We start from the raw sequence: 14,684 nt of genomic DNA, 5'->3' as shown, positions 1-14,684 counted from the left end.
TTGCAAAAAAAGTGCAATCTCACACTTGTTTTTTGTTTGGCTTATTTGCTAGGTTCACCAAATGCTAAAACTAACCTGCCATTATCATTCTGCTGGTCATTACGAGTTCATAGACACCTAACATGTCTAGGTTATTTTTTATCTAAATGGTGAAAAAAAATTCCAAACTTTGCTAAAAAAAAAAAAAAAAAATGCGCGATTTTCCAATACCCGTAGCATCTCCAATTTTTGTGATCTGGGGTCGGGTGAGGGCTTATTTTTTGTGTGCCAAGCTGGCGTTTTTAATGATACCATTTTGGTGTAAATACGTTCTTTTGATCGCCCGTTATTACATTTTAATGCAATGTCGCAGCGACCAAAAAAACGTAATTTTGGCGTTTTGATTTTTTTTCTCGCTACGCCATTTTGCGATCAGGTTAATACTTTGTTTTTATTGATAGATCGGGCGATTCTGAACGCGGCAATACCAAATATGTGTAGGTTTAATTTTTTTTATTGTTTTATTTTGATTGGGGCGAAAGGGCGGTGATTTGAACTTTTATATTTTTTCTATTTTTTTTATATTTTTAAACACTTTTTTTTAATTTTGGCATGCTTCAATAGCCTCCATAGGAGGCTAGAAGCATGCACTACACGATCGCCTCTGCTACATAGAGGTGAAGTACAGATCACCTCTATGTAGCAGAAATGGTGGTGTACTTTGAACGCCGACCACAGGGTGGCGCTCAAAGCAATCGGCCATCAACAACCATAGAGGTCTCAAGGAGAACTCTGGTTGTTATGGCAATGCACCGCTGACCCCCGATCATGTGACGGGGGTCAGCGGTGCGAGGACCCCCGGCCGCGCGGCCGGGAGCGCTAGTTAAATACCGCTGTCAGCGCTTGACGGCGGCATTTAACTAGTTAATGGGCGCGAGCGGATCGCGATTCCGCTCGCGCTCATTGCGCGCACATGTCAGCTGTACAAAACAGCTGACATGCAGCGGCTTTGAGGTGGGTTCACCGCCGGAGCCCACCTCAAAGCGGGGGATCTGCCAGCTGACGTACTATTCCGTCAGCTGGCAGAAAGGGGTGTTAAGGACTCAGTTTTCCAATAAATTTTCACAATTAAGAAGAAGGAATTCAGTAGGAGCAAAATGCAAGCACCACACCAACAGCAGATGAAGCAGAAAGGCATGAAGTCTATCTAATAGTCGAGTTGACCCAGGGGGGCAACAAGTCAGCGACAAGTCTGTCTCTGAGGATCATAGCACTCACTTCTCATAAACCAAAAAGTATGTACAGTATAAATTTCAGTACGGTCGACCATCTCTTTTAGAAGTTACTGCAATTTTTCCAGGTAGCGAGTGAATCACCCTGTACCTATGTTCTTGAGAAGGTAGTCATTTTTTAATAACAAGTAAATTATAAAGTTGGTTGTTTTAGCAAATATGTTGGAATTTTAACTAGCTTTTATAATGAGAATAACCCTATAAGAAGCAAGATGGGTAGTATAGCCCATTTTTTAGTAAGTGATGAAAAATAAGAACCACTGCAAGTCAAATATATTAATGCAGGCAATTCAACAATTAATCAAAGAATAAAAATCTGCACCCATATGGGTGACACATGATCCTCCCATAGATTTACCATTATTAACTAAAACACCATTTTGTCTCTTAGACTTGAAATGTTATACAGTATATACTGTATATACACTCACCGGCCACTTTATTAGGTACACCATGCTAGTAACGGGTTGGACCCCCTTTTGCCTTCAGAACTGCCTCAATTCTTCGTGGCATAGATTCAACAAGGTGCTGGAAGCATTCCTCAGAGATTTTGGTCCATATTGACATGATGGCATCACACAGTTGCCGCAGATTTGTCGGCTGCACATCCAAAAGATGCTCCATACAAGGCAGGATGGATCCATGCTTTCATGTTGTTTACGCCAAATTCTGACCCTACCATCCGAATGTCGCAGCAGAAATCGAGACTCATCAGACCAAGCAACGTTTTTCCAATCTTCTACTGTCCAATTTCGATGAGCTTGTACAAATTGTAGCCTCAGTTTCCTGTTCTTAGCTGAAAGGAGTGGTACCCGGTGTGGTCTTCTGCTGCTGTAGCCCATCTGCCTCAAAGTTCGACGCACTGTGCGTTCAGAGATGCTCTTAGGCCTACCTTGGTTGTAACGGGTGGCGATTTGAGTCACTGTTGCCTTTCTATCAGCTCGAACCAGTCTGCCCATTCTCCTCTGACCTCTGGCATCAACAAGGCATTTCCGCCCACAGAACTGCCGCTCACTGGATTTTTTTTCTTTTTCGGACCATTCTCTGTAAACCCTAGAGATGGTTGTGCGTGAAAATCCCAGTAGATCAGCAGTTTCTGAAATACTCAGATCAGCCCTTCTGGCACCAACAACCATGCCACGTTCAAAGGCACTCAAATCACCTTTCTTCCCCATACTGATGCTCGGTTTGAACTGCAGGAGATTGTCTTGACCATGTCTACATGCCTAAATGCACTGAGTTGCCGCCATGTGATTGGCTGATTAGAAATTAAGTGTTAACAAGAAGTTGGACAGGTGTACCTAATAAAGTGGCCAGTGAGTGTATATCTTAATGTTTGATTGCATAGGGCCCAACTGCTTGAACAAAAGGCTCCAGTAACTGATTCACTGCTTCTGCAGCTCACCTTCCTGGTATGGCTACAGCAACATGGATGACATACACTACAGTGAAGCAAGCATGGTGTTCCAGAAAAATCCCATCTCCATCCTTCTTGTGATCACTAATTACAGATGATAGCATAACATGAAAATTTTGACCCTTAGGGTACCGTCACACAGTACCATTTTGATCGCTACGACGGTACGATTCGTGACGTTCTAGCGATATCGTTACGATATCGCAGTGTCTGACACGCAGCAGCGATCAGGGATCCTGCTGAGAATCGTACGTCGTAGCAGATCGTATGGAACTTTCTTTCGTCGCTTGATCACCCGCTGACATCGCTGGATCGTTGTGTGTGACAGCGATCCAGCGATGTGTTCGCTTGTAACCAGGGTAAACATCGGGTAACTAAGCGCAGGGCCGCGCTTAGTAACCCGATGTTTACCGTGGTTACCAGCGTAAACGTAAAAAAAACAAATAGTGCATACTTACATTCCGGTGTCTGTCCCCGGCGTCTCAGCTTCTCTGCACTGTGTGAGCGTCTGCCAGCCGGAAAGCGAGCACAGCGGTGACGTCTGACGTCACCGCTGTGCTTTCCGGCTATGGCGCTTACACAGTGGAGAGAAGCAGAACGCCGGGGACAGACACCGGAATGTAAGTATGCACTGTTTGTTTTTTTTACGTTTACGCTGGTAACCAGGGTAAACATCGGGTTACTAAGCGCGGCCCTGCGCTTAGTTACCCGATGTTTACCCTGGTTACCGGGGACTTCGGCATCGCTCCAGCGCCGTGATTGCAACGTGTGACCGCAGTCTACGACGCTGGAGCGATAATCATACGATCGCTGCGACGTCACGGATCGTGCCGTCGTAGCGATTAAAATGGTACTGTGTGACGGTACCCTTATGCATCTCATATTCAGCATGTCAGAGCACTTCAGGTTTGCACTTTGGCTTTGGTCATGAATGGGCTAAAGTCCATTTAAATAAGCTGATAAGCATATGAGTATTCATAGAACAGCATGTTCTCAATCCATATAAAGATACCATCAAACACCCAATGAAAAAGCAGATTGTTCATTTGTCAGATGATTGGACCATTTATGCCGGCATAAAAATCATCCTTATTGGAGGCACATTATCATTCTACATAAACAGCAGCTGTACTGCTGGCAACACAATGCTGTATAGGAACAGAACAATTATATCAATCATCAATTTTGTGCGCTCTTGCCAACAGTAAAAAAGTGTCAATCAACTTGTTTACAGATGAATAACGCTTGTTCAGGAGCAAAAACTGGACAGTCTAAATGGGTCTTTAGACTGCTTACAATTTGTTTTTTATTATGATTTGCGCCTACGTCAGGAAAACCCATTGATTTTGGGTATGAAAAAAGTTCTTTTGCAGAATGCAAGGCCAGTATGTTTTTACAATTTTTTTTAACTTTATGATAATTTTTTTTTTACTTTGTGATTTAATTTATGTGATAACTAGTGTTGAGCGATACCATCCGATATTTGAAAGTATCGGTATTGGATTGGATCGGCCGATATCCAAAAAATATCGGATATCGCCGATACCGATACCCGATACCAATACAAGTCAATGGGATACAAATATCGGAAGGTATCCTGGATGGTTCCCAGGGTCTGAAGGAGAGGAAACTCTCCTTCAGGCCCTGGGATCCATATTCATGTAAAAAATAAAGAATAAAAATAAAAAATATGGATATACTCACCCTCGGACGGACCCTGGACCTTAGTGGTGCAACCGGCAGCCTCCGTTCCTAAGAATGCAGTGAGTGAAGGACCTTCGATGACGTCGCGGTCACGTGAGCGGTCACATGAGCGGTCACGCGACCAATCACAACACCGCGACGTCATCGCAGGTCCTGTAAACTCACTGCATTCTTAGGAACGGAGGCTGCCGGTTGCACCGCTAAGGTCCAGGGTCCGTCGGACGGGTGAGTATATCCATATTTTTTATTTTTATTCTTTATTTTTTACATGAATATGGATCCCAGGGCCTGAAGGAGAGTCTCTCCTCCAGACCCTGGGAACCATACACTGGGAACTTCCGATTCCGATTTCCGACATCACAAAAATATCGGAACTCGGTATCGGAATTCCGATACAGCGAATATCGGCCGATACCCGATACTTGCGGTATCGGAATGCTCAACACTAGTGATAACCCACTATATGAAAACTGAGTAGCATGGATATCAGCCTTATGTGTGTTTAAGTGGAACTTTCATTTACGAGCACTATTTTATATTATGTACTAGATTTACTGACAAGCCAACATGGAGTTCCATAGGAGAAATCTAAGTATTACAAGTAATGGTATGTTGGCAGGGTATGCAATCATATTTTGACTTCTGGGACCTCAACACAAACCCACACAGATCCTCAAAATGAAAAGACTGTTGTTCTACTTTAGCATTGTGTCTTCAAAGTCAGTCCCCGCAAGTGATTTCAGTGTAATTGTACCAAAAAAGGTTTAAGACACTGAATAATAAATTATCCATCCTCCCCCCAAAAAAATGACCGTTTCACAATTAGTTAATTGATTGCAAATTAACATATAACATGTATAACTAATTTACATTTCTGGATTGACATGTTTAATTTTCTAGATAGAGAACAACATGAAACATACCTGCAATGTAAGATTTTCTGCAGGTGCAGAGTTCTCTAAAGTTTCATTCACAATGCCACAATCTTCAGCATCAATTAGACTATCCACAGGAACATTGTGCTGAGGTTTGAGGAAAGCAAATTCTTGTTCACTTGGATCCAGAGTTACACAAACATCATAGGAATATGGCAGAGGTAATGTCCCAGTGTTAAATTGAGAAAGAAATCTGGGATCAATCTGTGGATATAGATTTGTACTCAGTGACCCAAATGATGATGACTGAGATTCTTTATATTTGGAGACAACTGCAATAATCACAGTCAACATGAAGAAAAAGGAAATCAATGCCAAGGCGATAACCAAGTAGAATTGTAGGTTGGACTGAGATTCTTCTTTGTTAGACTGACTGCTCAGCTCAGGAAGGACCTGATGAAAATGATCAGCAATCACCATGGTTAGAGTGACTGAAGCTGAGCGGGAGGGAATCCCATTGTCTTTCACTAGAACCACAATTCCATGTTTCATGATGTCCTTTTCGTGAAATCCACGTGATGTCCTGATCTCTCCTGTGTGCTGGTCAATGGTGAAGAGTGATGGTTCTGAAGAGTGTAAAAAGTAAGACAACCACGCATTGTGTCCAGAGTCAGCGTCCACTGCCACCACCTTAGATACTAAAGAGCCTTGTTCAGAGGTCCAAGGAACCATCTCAAATGTTGAGCTATCAACCTCTGGTGATGGGTACAGAATGACTGGAGAATTATCATTCTGGTCTACTATACATATTCTTAGTGTTGTACTGCTGTTCAGAGATGGAGATCCATTGTCTCTGGCGATGATTTGGATGTTGAATTCTCTATTCATTTCAAAATCAAATGACCTCTGAGCATAAATGACCCCAGTTACAGGATTCATGGAGATGAAGGAAGACAGGAGATCTTCATAACTTCCAGTCATTACAGAATATGTTATTTTTGCATTATCTTCACTGTCCAGATCTCGTGCTTGAATAATAAATATTGAAGCTCCAGGTAAATTATTTTCATAGACAAATACAGCATAACCTAACTTCTCAAACACTGGAGCATTGTCGTTGACATCTGATACTTCTAGTTTAATAACTTTTCTGGAAACCAGTTCAGGAGACCCCTTGTCAGATGCTTGTATTGTGATGTTGTAGGATGATATTTTTTCTCTGTCTAGATTACTTTTTGTAACAATTTTATAAAAATTACTTGCTGATATTAGTTCAAATGGCAAATCCCCTTGTATTATACACTGAACCTCACCATTTTCTCCTGAGTCCCGATCCCAAACCTTTATGAGTGCCACCATAGTACCAGGGGCAGCATCTTCAGGAATTACATCTGATGACGAGGTTATAGATATCTCAGGAGCATTGTCATTTTCATCTGTTATTTCTATTAAAACCTTGGCTTTTGCTGCTAGACCTCCTCCATCTTCAGCTTGTACTGAAATTTCGTAAAACCTTGAGATTTCATAATTTAATTGTCTTTTTGTGGTAATTTCTCCAGTTTTGTGATTGAGAGTAAAAGTTTGTAGAATATCATTTGCTGTGGTTCTAAATGAATAAGTGATCTGTGCATTGACTCCTTCATCTTCATCACTTGCACTGACCTGCAGAATTGTAGAATTCACCGGTATATTTTCTCTGACACTTACTTTATATACATCCTGTGTAAAAGTCGGGAGATTATCATTGATATCATTGATAATAATATTAATTAGGGCAGTGCCTGTCTGTACAGGATTTCCTCCATCAGAAGCTGTGAGGATGAGTTCATGCTTGTTCTTTGTCTCTCGGTCTAGAGGTTTCTCTAGTATCAGCTCTGGAAATACACTGCCATCAGTGCTGACCTTCTCTCCAAGAGCAAAATACTGGTTCTCACTGAGTCTGTAGCTTATCAGGGAATTAACACCGACATCCAGATCTTCTGCATTATGTAAACTAAATCTTCTTCCTGGGGAGGTGTATTCACTTATTTCTATTTTAACTGAATCAAGAATAAATGTAGGAGGATTGTCATTTATATCCTGAATATCAATGCTGACACTCACAATATTTAAGGGATTTTCCACCACTGCATCAAATGTAAGGACACAATCAGCTGCAGCTCTGCACAACGTCTCCCTGTCTATCCTATCAGCAATGTACAGGTTTCCATTTTCCAAATTTATTCTGATAAATTGTTCATATAGATCAGACACAATACGTAATTTCCTTCTGGAGAGATCCTTAACATCTAACTCAAGATCCTTTGCTAGATTTCCCACAATAGAACCTTTTCTTAATTCTTCATTAATGGAATAATGAATCTGACCAGAGACTGAATGACACAGCCAGGAAAATAAGAAGGGAAATATTACTTGCCATCTGAGTCCTTGCACTGATTGTCCTTCCTGCAGTCGTAATCCAGCCATCCTTCTTCTCACCAGAAATATAATGGTAAAAATCCTTCTTATATTTGTAATCCAGCAGAATTATCAGCAGAAAATAATCCGTCTTCTTTCTGAGTCCTGTACCCGGCACATCCCAGTGTGAAATGCTGTGTATTTCTTCTTGCAGTTGAACACTGTCTGCATCATGGAGGCGATTCTGGATTTGCAGAATATTTTCCTTATTGGTGAACAGCGGCGCTCTGAGGCCAATATGGGGAACTGCAGAGTCAGTGATTTAGATTTCTTTCTTAGCAAATACTTCTTAAATTTTGCATATAGGAATTTAAAAGAAGTATATTTATTATGGAAATACTTTTATAGGTTTTGCTATTTTAGAATTACATAATTTTTCATAAGGAAACTTAAGGAAATAATATTGGTACAAATATTTATAGTAAAACAAAAAAAATCTGATCTGCAGTATAAAGTGGTATAATCCTATTATATTTCTACTTATGTAAAACTAATATTAGTAGATAGATATATCTCTATGACAGACAATTATGAAGATGACTCTATCACCTTATTAACACTTGTTTACAATTTACTTCATAAACATGTTAGACTTTAATGTTTCTATATAGGGCTGCTCTCAGTCATCACTAATGTTAGTCCCTTAGGTTGTGTTCCACTTTAAATTTTAATGTGTTATGATTATAAAGTCAAAATATATCTTAAAGCACACAACATATGATACCTAAATGCTGTAAGATCACCAGGTGTAGCTCAATGAACATACATAATCACAGTACTATTACAACATCTTAAAGTTGCTTAGCTTATAGCTAGAAGAGGACAGGTTCAATCTCATCCAGTAAGAATTCAGAAATTTCCAGTTGTAAGTTAATTAGGCCTTTTTAACCCAAACACATATGTGGAATATGGAGTATTGTCCGATCTGTATGGGTTTGGGTGCACAAGCTTCAATGTAAAAGCCCACACATGTGCATGAGGCCTCATCCAGCAGCCCTCTCCCCCTAGGCACCCCCCCGCTATAGACTCTCAATTTTCAACACTTGGGGATTCATCTTCGGTTTGCAGCATCTATTTCTCTGTCACCACAAAATGACTGTTCAAACTGCCGTATTTTTCAGGTTATAAGATGCACCAGACCATAAGACACACCCAAAGTTTTCAGAAGGAAAATAGGAAAAAATATAATATGTCAAATGGGGGTCCATCTTACTGTCTGAATTCAGCTTTCTGGGGGGTTCGGCACAGGTGGAGGAGTGGTCACAGGGGTTGTTTGGTGGTCCAGGCTGGTGCGGTGACCTCCTGGAAATCCCATCCCAGACTGGTGTGGTGGTGGTGCTGCTCTGTGGTGCTCCTCTGTGGGGTGGCGGTGGTGGTGCTCTGTTCTCCTCTATGGGGTGGCAGCGGTGTTTGCCGAGATCTGAATTTGAGCATGCACCACCTCGGTGGCCATTTTCCCAGATGCCACCGCATCGCAGCACTGGATCTGCGAGGGGCCTCCGGGCTATCACAAAATGCCAGCGGACCCCCGCCGCCAAACAGGGCATTACCACGGCCGCTGCCCCACAGTGGAGCACCACCGCTGCTGCCCCACAGCCACACCAGCCTGAGAAGGGAGGCTGCATCACCCTGCAGTGCCGGACCGAGATCGCCGCCATAGTATTTGTAAGTATATTCCAACCATAAGACTCACCCCCATTTTCCCCAAAATTTTTTGGGGAAAAAAGTAGGTCTTATGGTCTGAAAAATACGGTAAGTACAGGTGCTTGGGCCAAACATTTTAGTGCACCTTCCCACCTGCTTGTTTTCCCTCTATCTCTGCCTTTTTCTGGTTCTATGAAGTCAGAGCTGTCAATCAAAGAAGAGGTAGGTGTGAAGATGAGAAGGTACACTTAAATGATTGGCCACAATACGGTGTACTGACGCCTGTACTTGGTACTTTCATGAACCGTCATTCTGTGCTGACTCTACAATCACAAATAACTGATATTCTATATTTATTACAGCACTTTGTTTAAAATCCTTATGAAAACTTTGTAATAGATATTTGGTAATTAACTTCATTGATAGAAAATTAAATCTTCGATAATGATTAGTCTAGTGAAATTGAATCTACTTTAAATTTAGAATTTTTTTTATTCTTTTGTAATTCACTTCCACGTGGATTCAGCAAAATGATGTCCACTGGCTGCCATTCCCTGACCCTTAAATGGCAATAAAAAGGTTAAAAAAACCTTATACTTACCTTACTTTTCACCTCTATGGCCCCTCCATCACTACTCACCGCCACCAATCCACTCCCATCGCCACCCAACCTAAAAGTCTAGTCCCATTTATAAAACTATCTCTGTTATCATGAATTTACCCATCATATTACTTAAAACTTCAAGTTAAATGTTGCTACATTTGTATTTAATAGGTTTCTCATATCAACAAAGGATTTCTAGTCTCCCCACCGTGATCCATTTTTTACCACTACCGCACAACAGAATTTCTGACCCACCGCTGATAGATATGAAGCCCTACACTAATAAAATTACAAAAAAACATTATTTTTTTAGTAAAATGATTGCGTAAGGGAAAGTATATTCAGAAAATGACCTAATATTTAAACCAAAAATTGCCATGCTTTATCTTATTCTCCATGTAAACTTTTTAATTAAGTATTAATTGTGAATTTTTATATTTTCATTCTGGCCAATGAACCTCACAATACACTGACAATTCCTTTTCTAAAACATTATTTCATAACAGTTATCTCTTGATTATGGCAAGCAAGATTACAATAAGAATCAACAACTAAATATACATAACAAATGATCTATCTTTCACAAATAAGTGCTAATAACACTTCACATCCTCCTCCACTCTGCATAGTGTCCTCTGCACAGGTCACAGGGCATGCCTTATACATTTTCCCGTAGAGGTTAATGAGTTATCTTCAAACTAAGTGAACCCATGGCTGCTGTTCAACATACCTCTGAATGTTGTTAAGAAAAGCGTAGGAAAAACATTTGTCCCTATAATTATATACTGAAAATAGAATTAAAAGAATCAGGAAAATCTCAAATAAATTTTTTTTTAATTCCTTGAATAGATAAAAATACACTGGCGCTAACCAAAAGACAGAATATGGGAGCTGCTGGTACCAAGACAGAGGTTGTGCCTGCCCTGTCAGAATAAACGTACTGATAAATAAATAAAGGACGGTACCGCGCTAAGAGGAAATTAAATTAGATAGTAATAAATTTGATAAAACCCAGCTATTTTAATCTGGTGCGGGAATTAATCAATAATTGCAAAACATATTATAAAGGTGCATTCCAGGGACCAATACCAGTTAGCATGTTGTGCTACTTAGAGCTAATTCCTGCAAAAAAAGGAAAAAATAGGGTACAACCTGCAGTGACCTATGAAACCAAGTGCTAATTAGTATGCTATGCACATGAAAGGTAGTACCTGCTGAGAGAAACAAAATATATGTAGGGCAAAATACTACTAGTAAGATAGGTGTGAAGTTCCTTACCTCAGCTAGCCTCTGTGTGAAGGGTTAAACCACCAGGGTTAATGTGGAGGAATGAAGGTTTCAGCTCTCTGGTATACAGAAGGGGTGTGCAATGTGCCATGCAGAGCCAGAGACGCCCCGGCCGGTGGCGTTCCCGGATGCTCAGCTGGAGTATGGCCGGCATCGTAAACAGCTTGTGACATCACTGACCTAGGCTACGGAGCCTTGCTGGGGCCAAAAACCAACGCGTTTCAAAGGCAAAAAACGGCCTTCTTCATCAGGGTTACTGCCCCCTTCTTGCAGCTTCTATATATAGTGTACGGCCATGGTACAACTGAATAAAAAGGCTGATGAGGTGAAAAAAGATGAAGGTAAAATAATTCACTGAATTTGTTTTATTGATAGATGGTGAAATAAATGAATTAAAAAATGAATGAATGGCAAGGAAGGGAGTATGTAATTTAATACATACCCTATCTATTGTATAAAGCTGATTATGTATGGACTTATTAAAAAAACACACTTTAACCCCTCTCTGCCATCAGACGTACTATTCTGTCCATGCGACCTGGGCTTTACTTCCCATGGATGGAATAGTACGTCATTGCGATCGGCCGCGCACACGGGTGGTGGCGGCCGATCGCGGCTGGGTGTCAGCTGACTCTCACAGCTGACACCTGGCACTTTAACCCCAAAATGCTGCGATCGAACACGATCACAGTATTCCAGGAGCAGATCAAGGGCTGACAGCCCCTCTGCCTTTGGATCAGAGAACCCACGGAATGATGCGGGGTCCCGATCGCTGCCATGGAGACCCAATGTCATCATGACGACATCCGGGTCTCCAGAGCTGAGGAACTTCCTGTCATGCGCAGTGCATGATAAGATATGATCAATAAAGTGTATCGTATCATATCGTAGGTAATTGTGCAGAGATTGCAGCTCTGACAGCTTCTATAGCATGCAGATGCTGCTTCATATGCATGCTATAGAAGCGATCAGCCTGCACAAAATGATTGTCCCAAAGTGGGACAAAGTGTGAAACAAAGAATGAAGTAAAAACATTTTTTTAAAATAATTGTAAAAATATTTTAAAAAAATAATAAAAAATAATAATAAAAAAATCAATATTTATTCTATCAATAAATAAATAAATATTTGAATGAAAAAAAATTAAGCAATAAAAGTACACATCTTTGGTATCACCACACCCGTAATGAGCTGAGCTATAAAACTGTCCCACTAGTTAACCCCTTTAATGAACACCATAAGAAAAAAAGCAAGGCAAAAAACAATGCTTTATCATCTTACCGCCGAATAAAAAGTGGAATAACACGCGATCAGAAAGATGGATATAAATTATCATACTGCTGAAAATGTAATCTTGTCCCGCAAAAAACAAGCCACCATACAGCTCCATTACCAGAAAAATAAAAAAGTTATAGCTCTCAGAATAAAGTGATGCAAAAATAATCATTTTTTATATAAAATAGTTTTTATTGTATAAAAGCACCAAAACATACAGAAATGATATAAATGAGGTATTGCTGTAATCATACTAACCCGAAGAATAAAACTGCTCTATCATTTTTGCCACACCCAGAATGGTATAAACGCCCCCCCAAAAAGAAACACATGAATTGCTGGTTTTTGTTCATTCTGCCTCCCAAAAATCAGAATAAAAAGTGATCAAAAATGTCATGTGCCGGAAAATGGTACCAATAAGAATGTCAACTCGTCCCACAAAAAAGACCTCACATGTCTCTGTGGGCCAAAATATGGAAAAATTATAGCTCTCAAAATATGGTGATGCAAAAACAATTTTTTGCAATAAAAAGCGTAATCATTCTCGCCTGCTTGTGCCGATCATCGGCAGAACAGGGGAGAATGATGAGTGCCGTGCTCAGCACCCGGCGCCAGGGAACAGCACTTACTGTAACTCTTCTTCACCGGCAACAATGTCTGTCACATGGATGACACCCATGTGTGGTATGCGTATGCACGTGTGCTGGATGTTTTGTGGCCCGTGCTGACATTAAAAAACAGACGTGTCAGTGTTTTTTGCCCACAGACACACGGTCCATGGAAACACACTGACATGTGCACAGACCCATTCACTTGAATAGGCAAATAGTGCTCCATTTCTTCTGAGTCTCTCCGCATGGCTGCCCAATGATATAAAATTCACTGCACCCCTAGATGAATTCATTGAGAGGTGTAATTCGTAAAATGGGGTCACTTATGGGGGATTCTGCTGTTTTGGCACCTCATGGGCTCTCCCAGTGACACCTGCAAATCATAACAGTAAAATCTGGCGCTCCTTCCCTTCTGAGCTCTGCCATGTGCCCAAACAGTGGTTTACCCCCACATATGGGGTATCGGCGTACTCAGGACAAATTGCACAATAATTTTTGGGGTTCAATTTCTTCTGTTACCCTTGGGAAAACAAATTGGGGGCAAAAAAATTATTTTGTGGAAAAAATATGATTTTTTTTATGACTCTACGTTATAAACTTCTGTGCAGCATTTGGGGTTTCAAAGTGCTCATCACACATCTAGATAACTTCCCTGGGGATCTAGTTTCCAAAATAGGGTCACTTGTGTGGGGTTTCCACTGTTTACTCACATCAAGGGCTCTCCAAATGTGACAGGACGCCCGCAGACCATTCCATCAAAGTCTGCATTTCAAAACATCACTACTTCCCTTCCAAGCTAGTAATTTCTCCCGCATATCGGGTATCAGCATACTCAGGAGAAATTGGACAACTTTTGGGGTCCAAATTTCTCCTGTTACCCTTGGGAAAATAAAAAATTGGGGACTAAAAGATCATGTTTGTGGAAAAAATATGTTTATTTTATTTTCACGCAAGGGCATTATAAACTTTAGTGAAACACCTGGGGGTTCAAAGTTCTTACCATACATCTAAAGTTCCTGGGGGTCTAGTTTCCAAAATGGGGTCACTTGTGTGGGGTTTCCACTGTTTAGTCACATCAGGGGCCCTCCAAACGCAACATGGCGTTCGATCTCAATTCCAGCCAATTTTGCGTTGAAAAAGTCAAATGGCGCTATTTCCCTTCCGAGCTCTGTCATGTGCCCGAGCAGTTTCCCCCCACATATGGGGTATCAGCGTACTCAGTACAAATTGCACAATAACTTTTGGGGTCCAATTTCTCCTGTTACCCATGGGAAAATAAAAAAAGTGGAAAAAAGTTAAATGTTCTTTTTTTTTCAAACATTTAAAAAATTCCTGTGAAACCAGAAGGGTTAATAAACTTCTTGAATGTGGTTTTGAGCACCACGAGGGGTTCAGTTTTTAGAATGGTGTCACTTTTGGGTATTTTCTATCATATAGACCCCTCAAAGTGACTTCAAATGTGATGTGGTCCCCCTAAAAAATGGTGTCGTAAAAATAAGAAATCGCTGTTTAAATTTAACCCTTATAACTTCCTAACAA

General features: G+C 40.8%; 1 protein-coding gene across 29 annotated transcripts in view; it reads right to left on the bottom strand.

Moving 5' to 3' along the window:
- LOC143776626 (protocadherin gamma-B1-like) overlaps window positions 1-14,684 on the bottom strand; it is a 472,349-nt gene that overhangs the window by 92,116 nt on the left and 365,549 nt on the right. Inside the window, exon 1 of one of the 29 annotated variants that reach the window (XM_077266184.1) lies at window positions 5,316-7,789. The exons of the other annotated variants lie outside the window; for them this stretch is intronic. Coding sequence (XP_077122299.1) covers window positions 5,316-7,733 — 2,418 coding nt within the window. The 5' untranslated portion in view covers window positions 7,734-7,789. Of the gene's footprint in view, window positions 1-5,315; window positions 7,790-14,684 lie in introns of those variants that run through there. 29 annotated transcript variants of the gene reach the window in all.

The sequence above is a fragment of the Ranitomeya variabilis genome, chromosome 5, assembly GCF_051348905.1.
Source record: "Ranitomeya variabilis isolate aRanVar5 chromosome 5, aRanVar5.hap1, whole genome shotgun sequence".
In the NCBI taxonomy this organism is placed as follows: Eukaryota; Metazoa; Chordata; class Amphibia; order Anura; family Dendrobatidae; genus Ranitomeya; species Ranitomeya variabilis.
The sequence above is the reverse complement of the archived record's forward strand: the minus strand, read 5'-3'. Positions and strand labels throughout refer to the sequence as shown.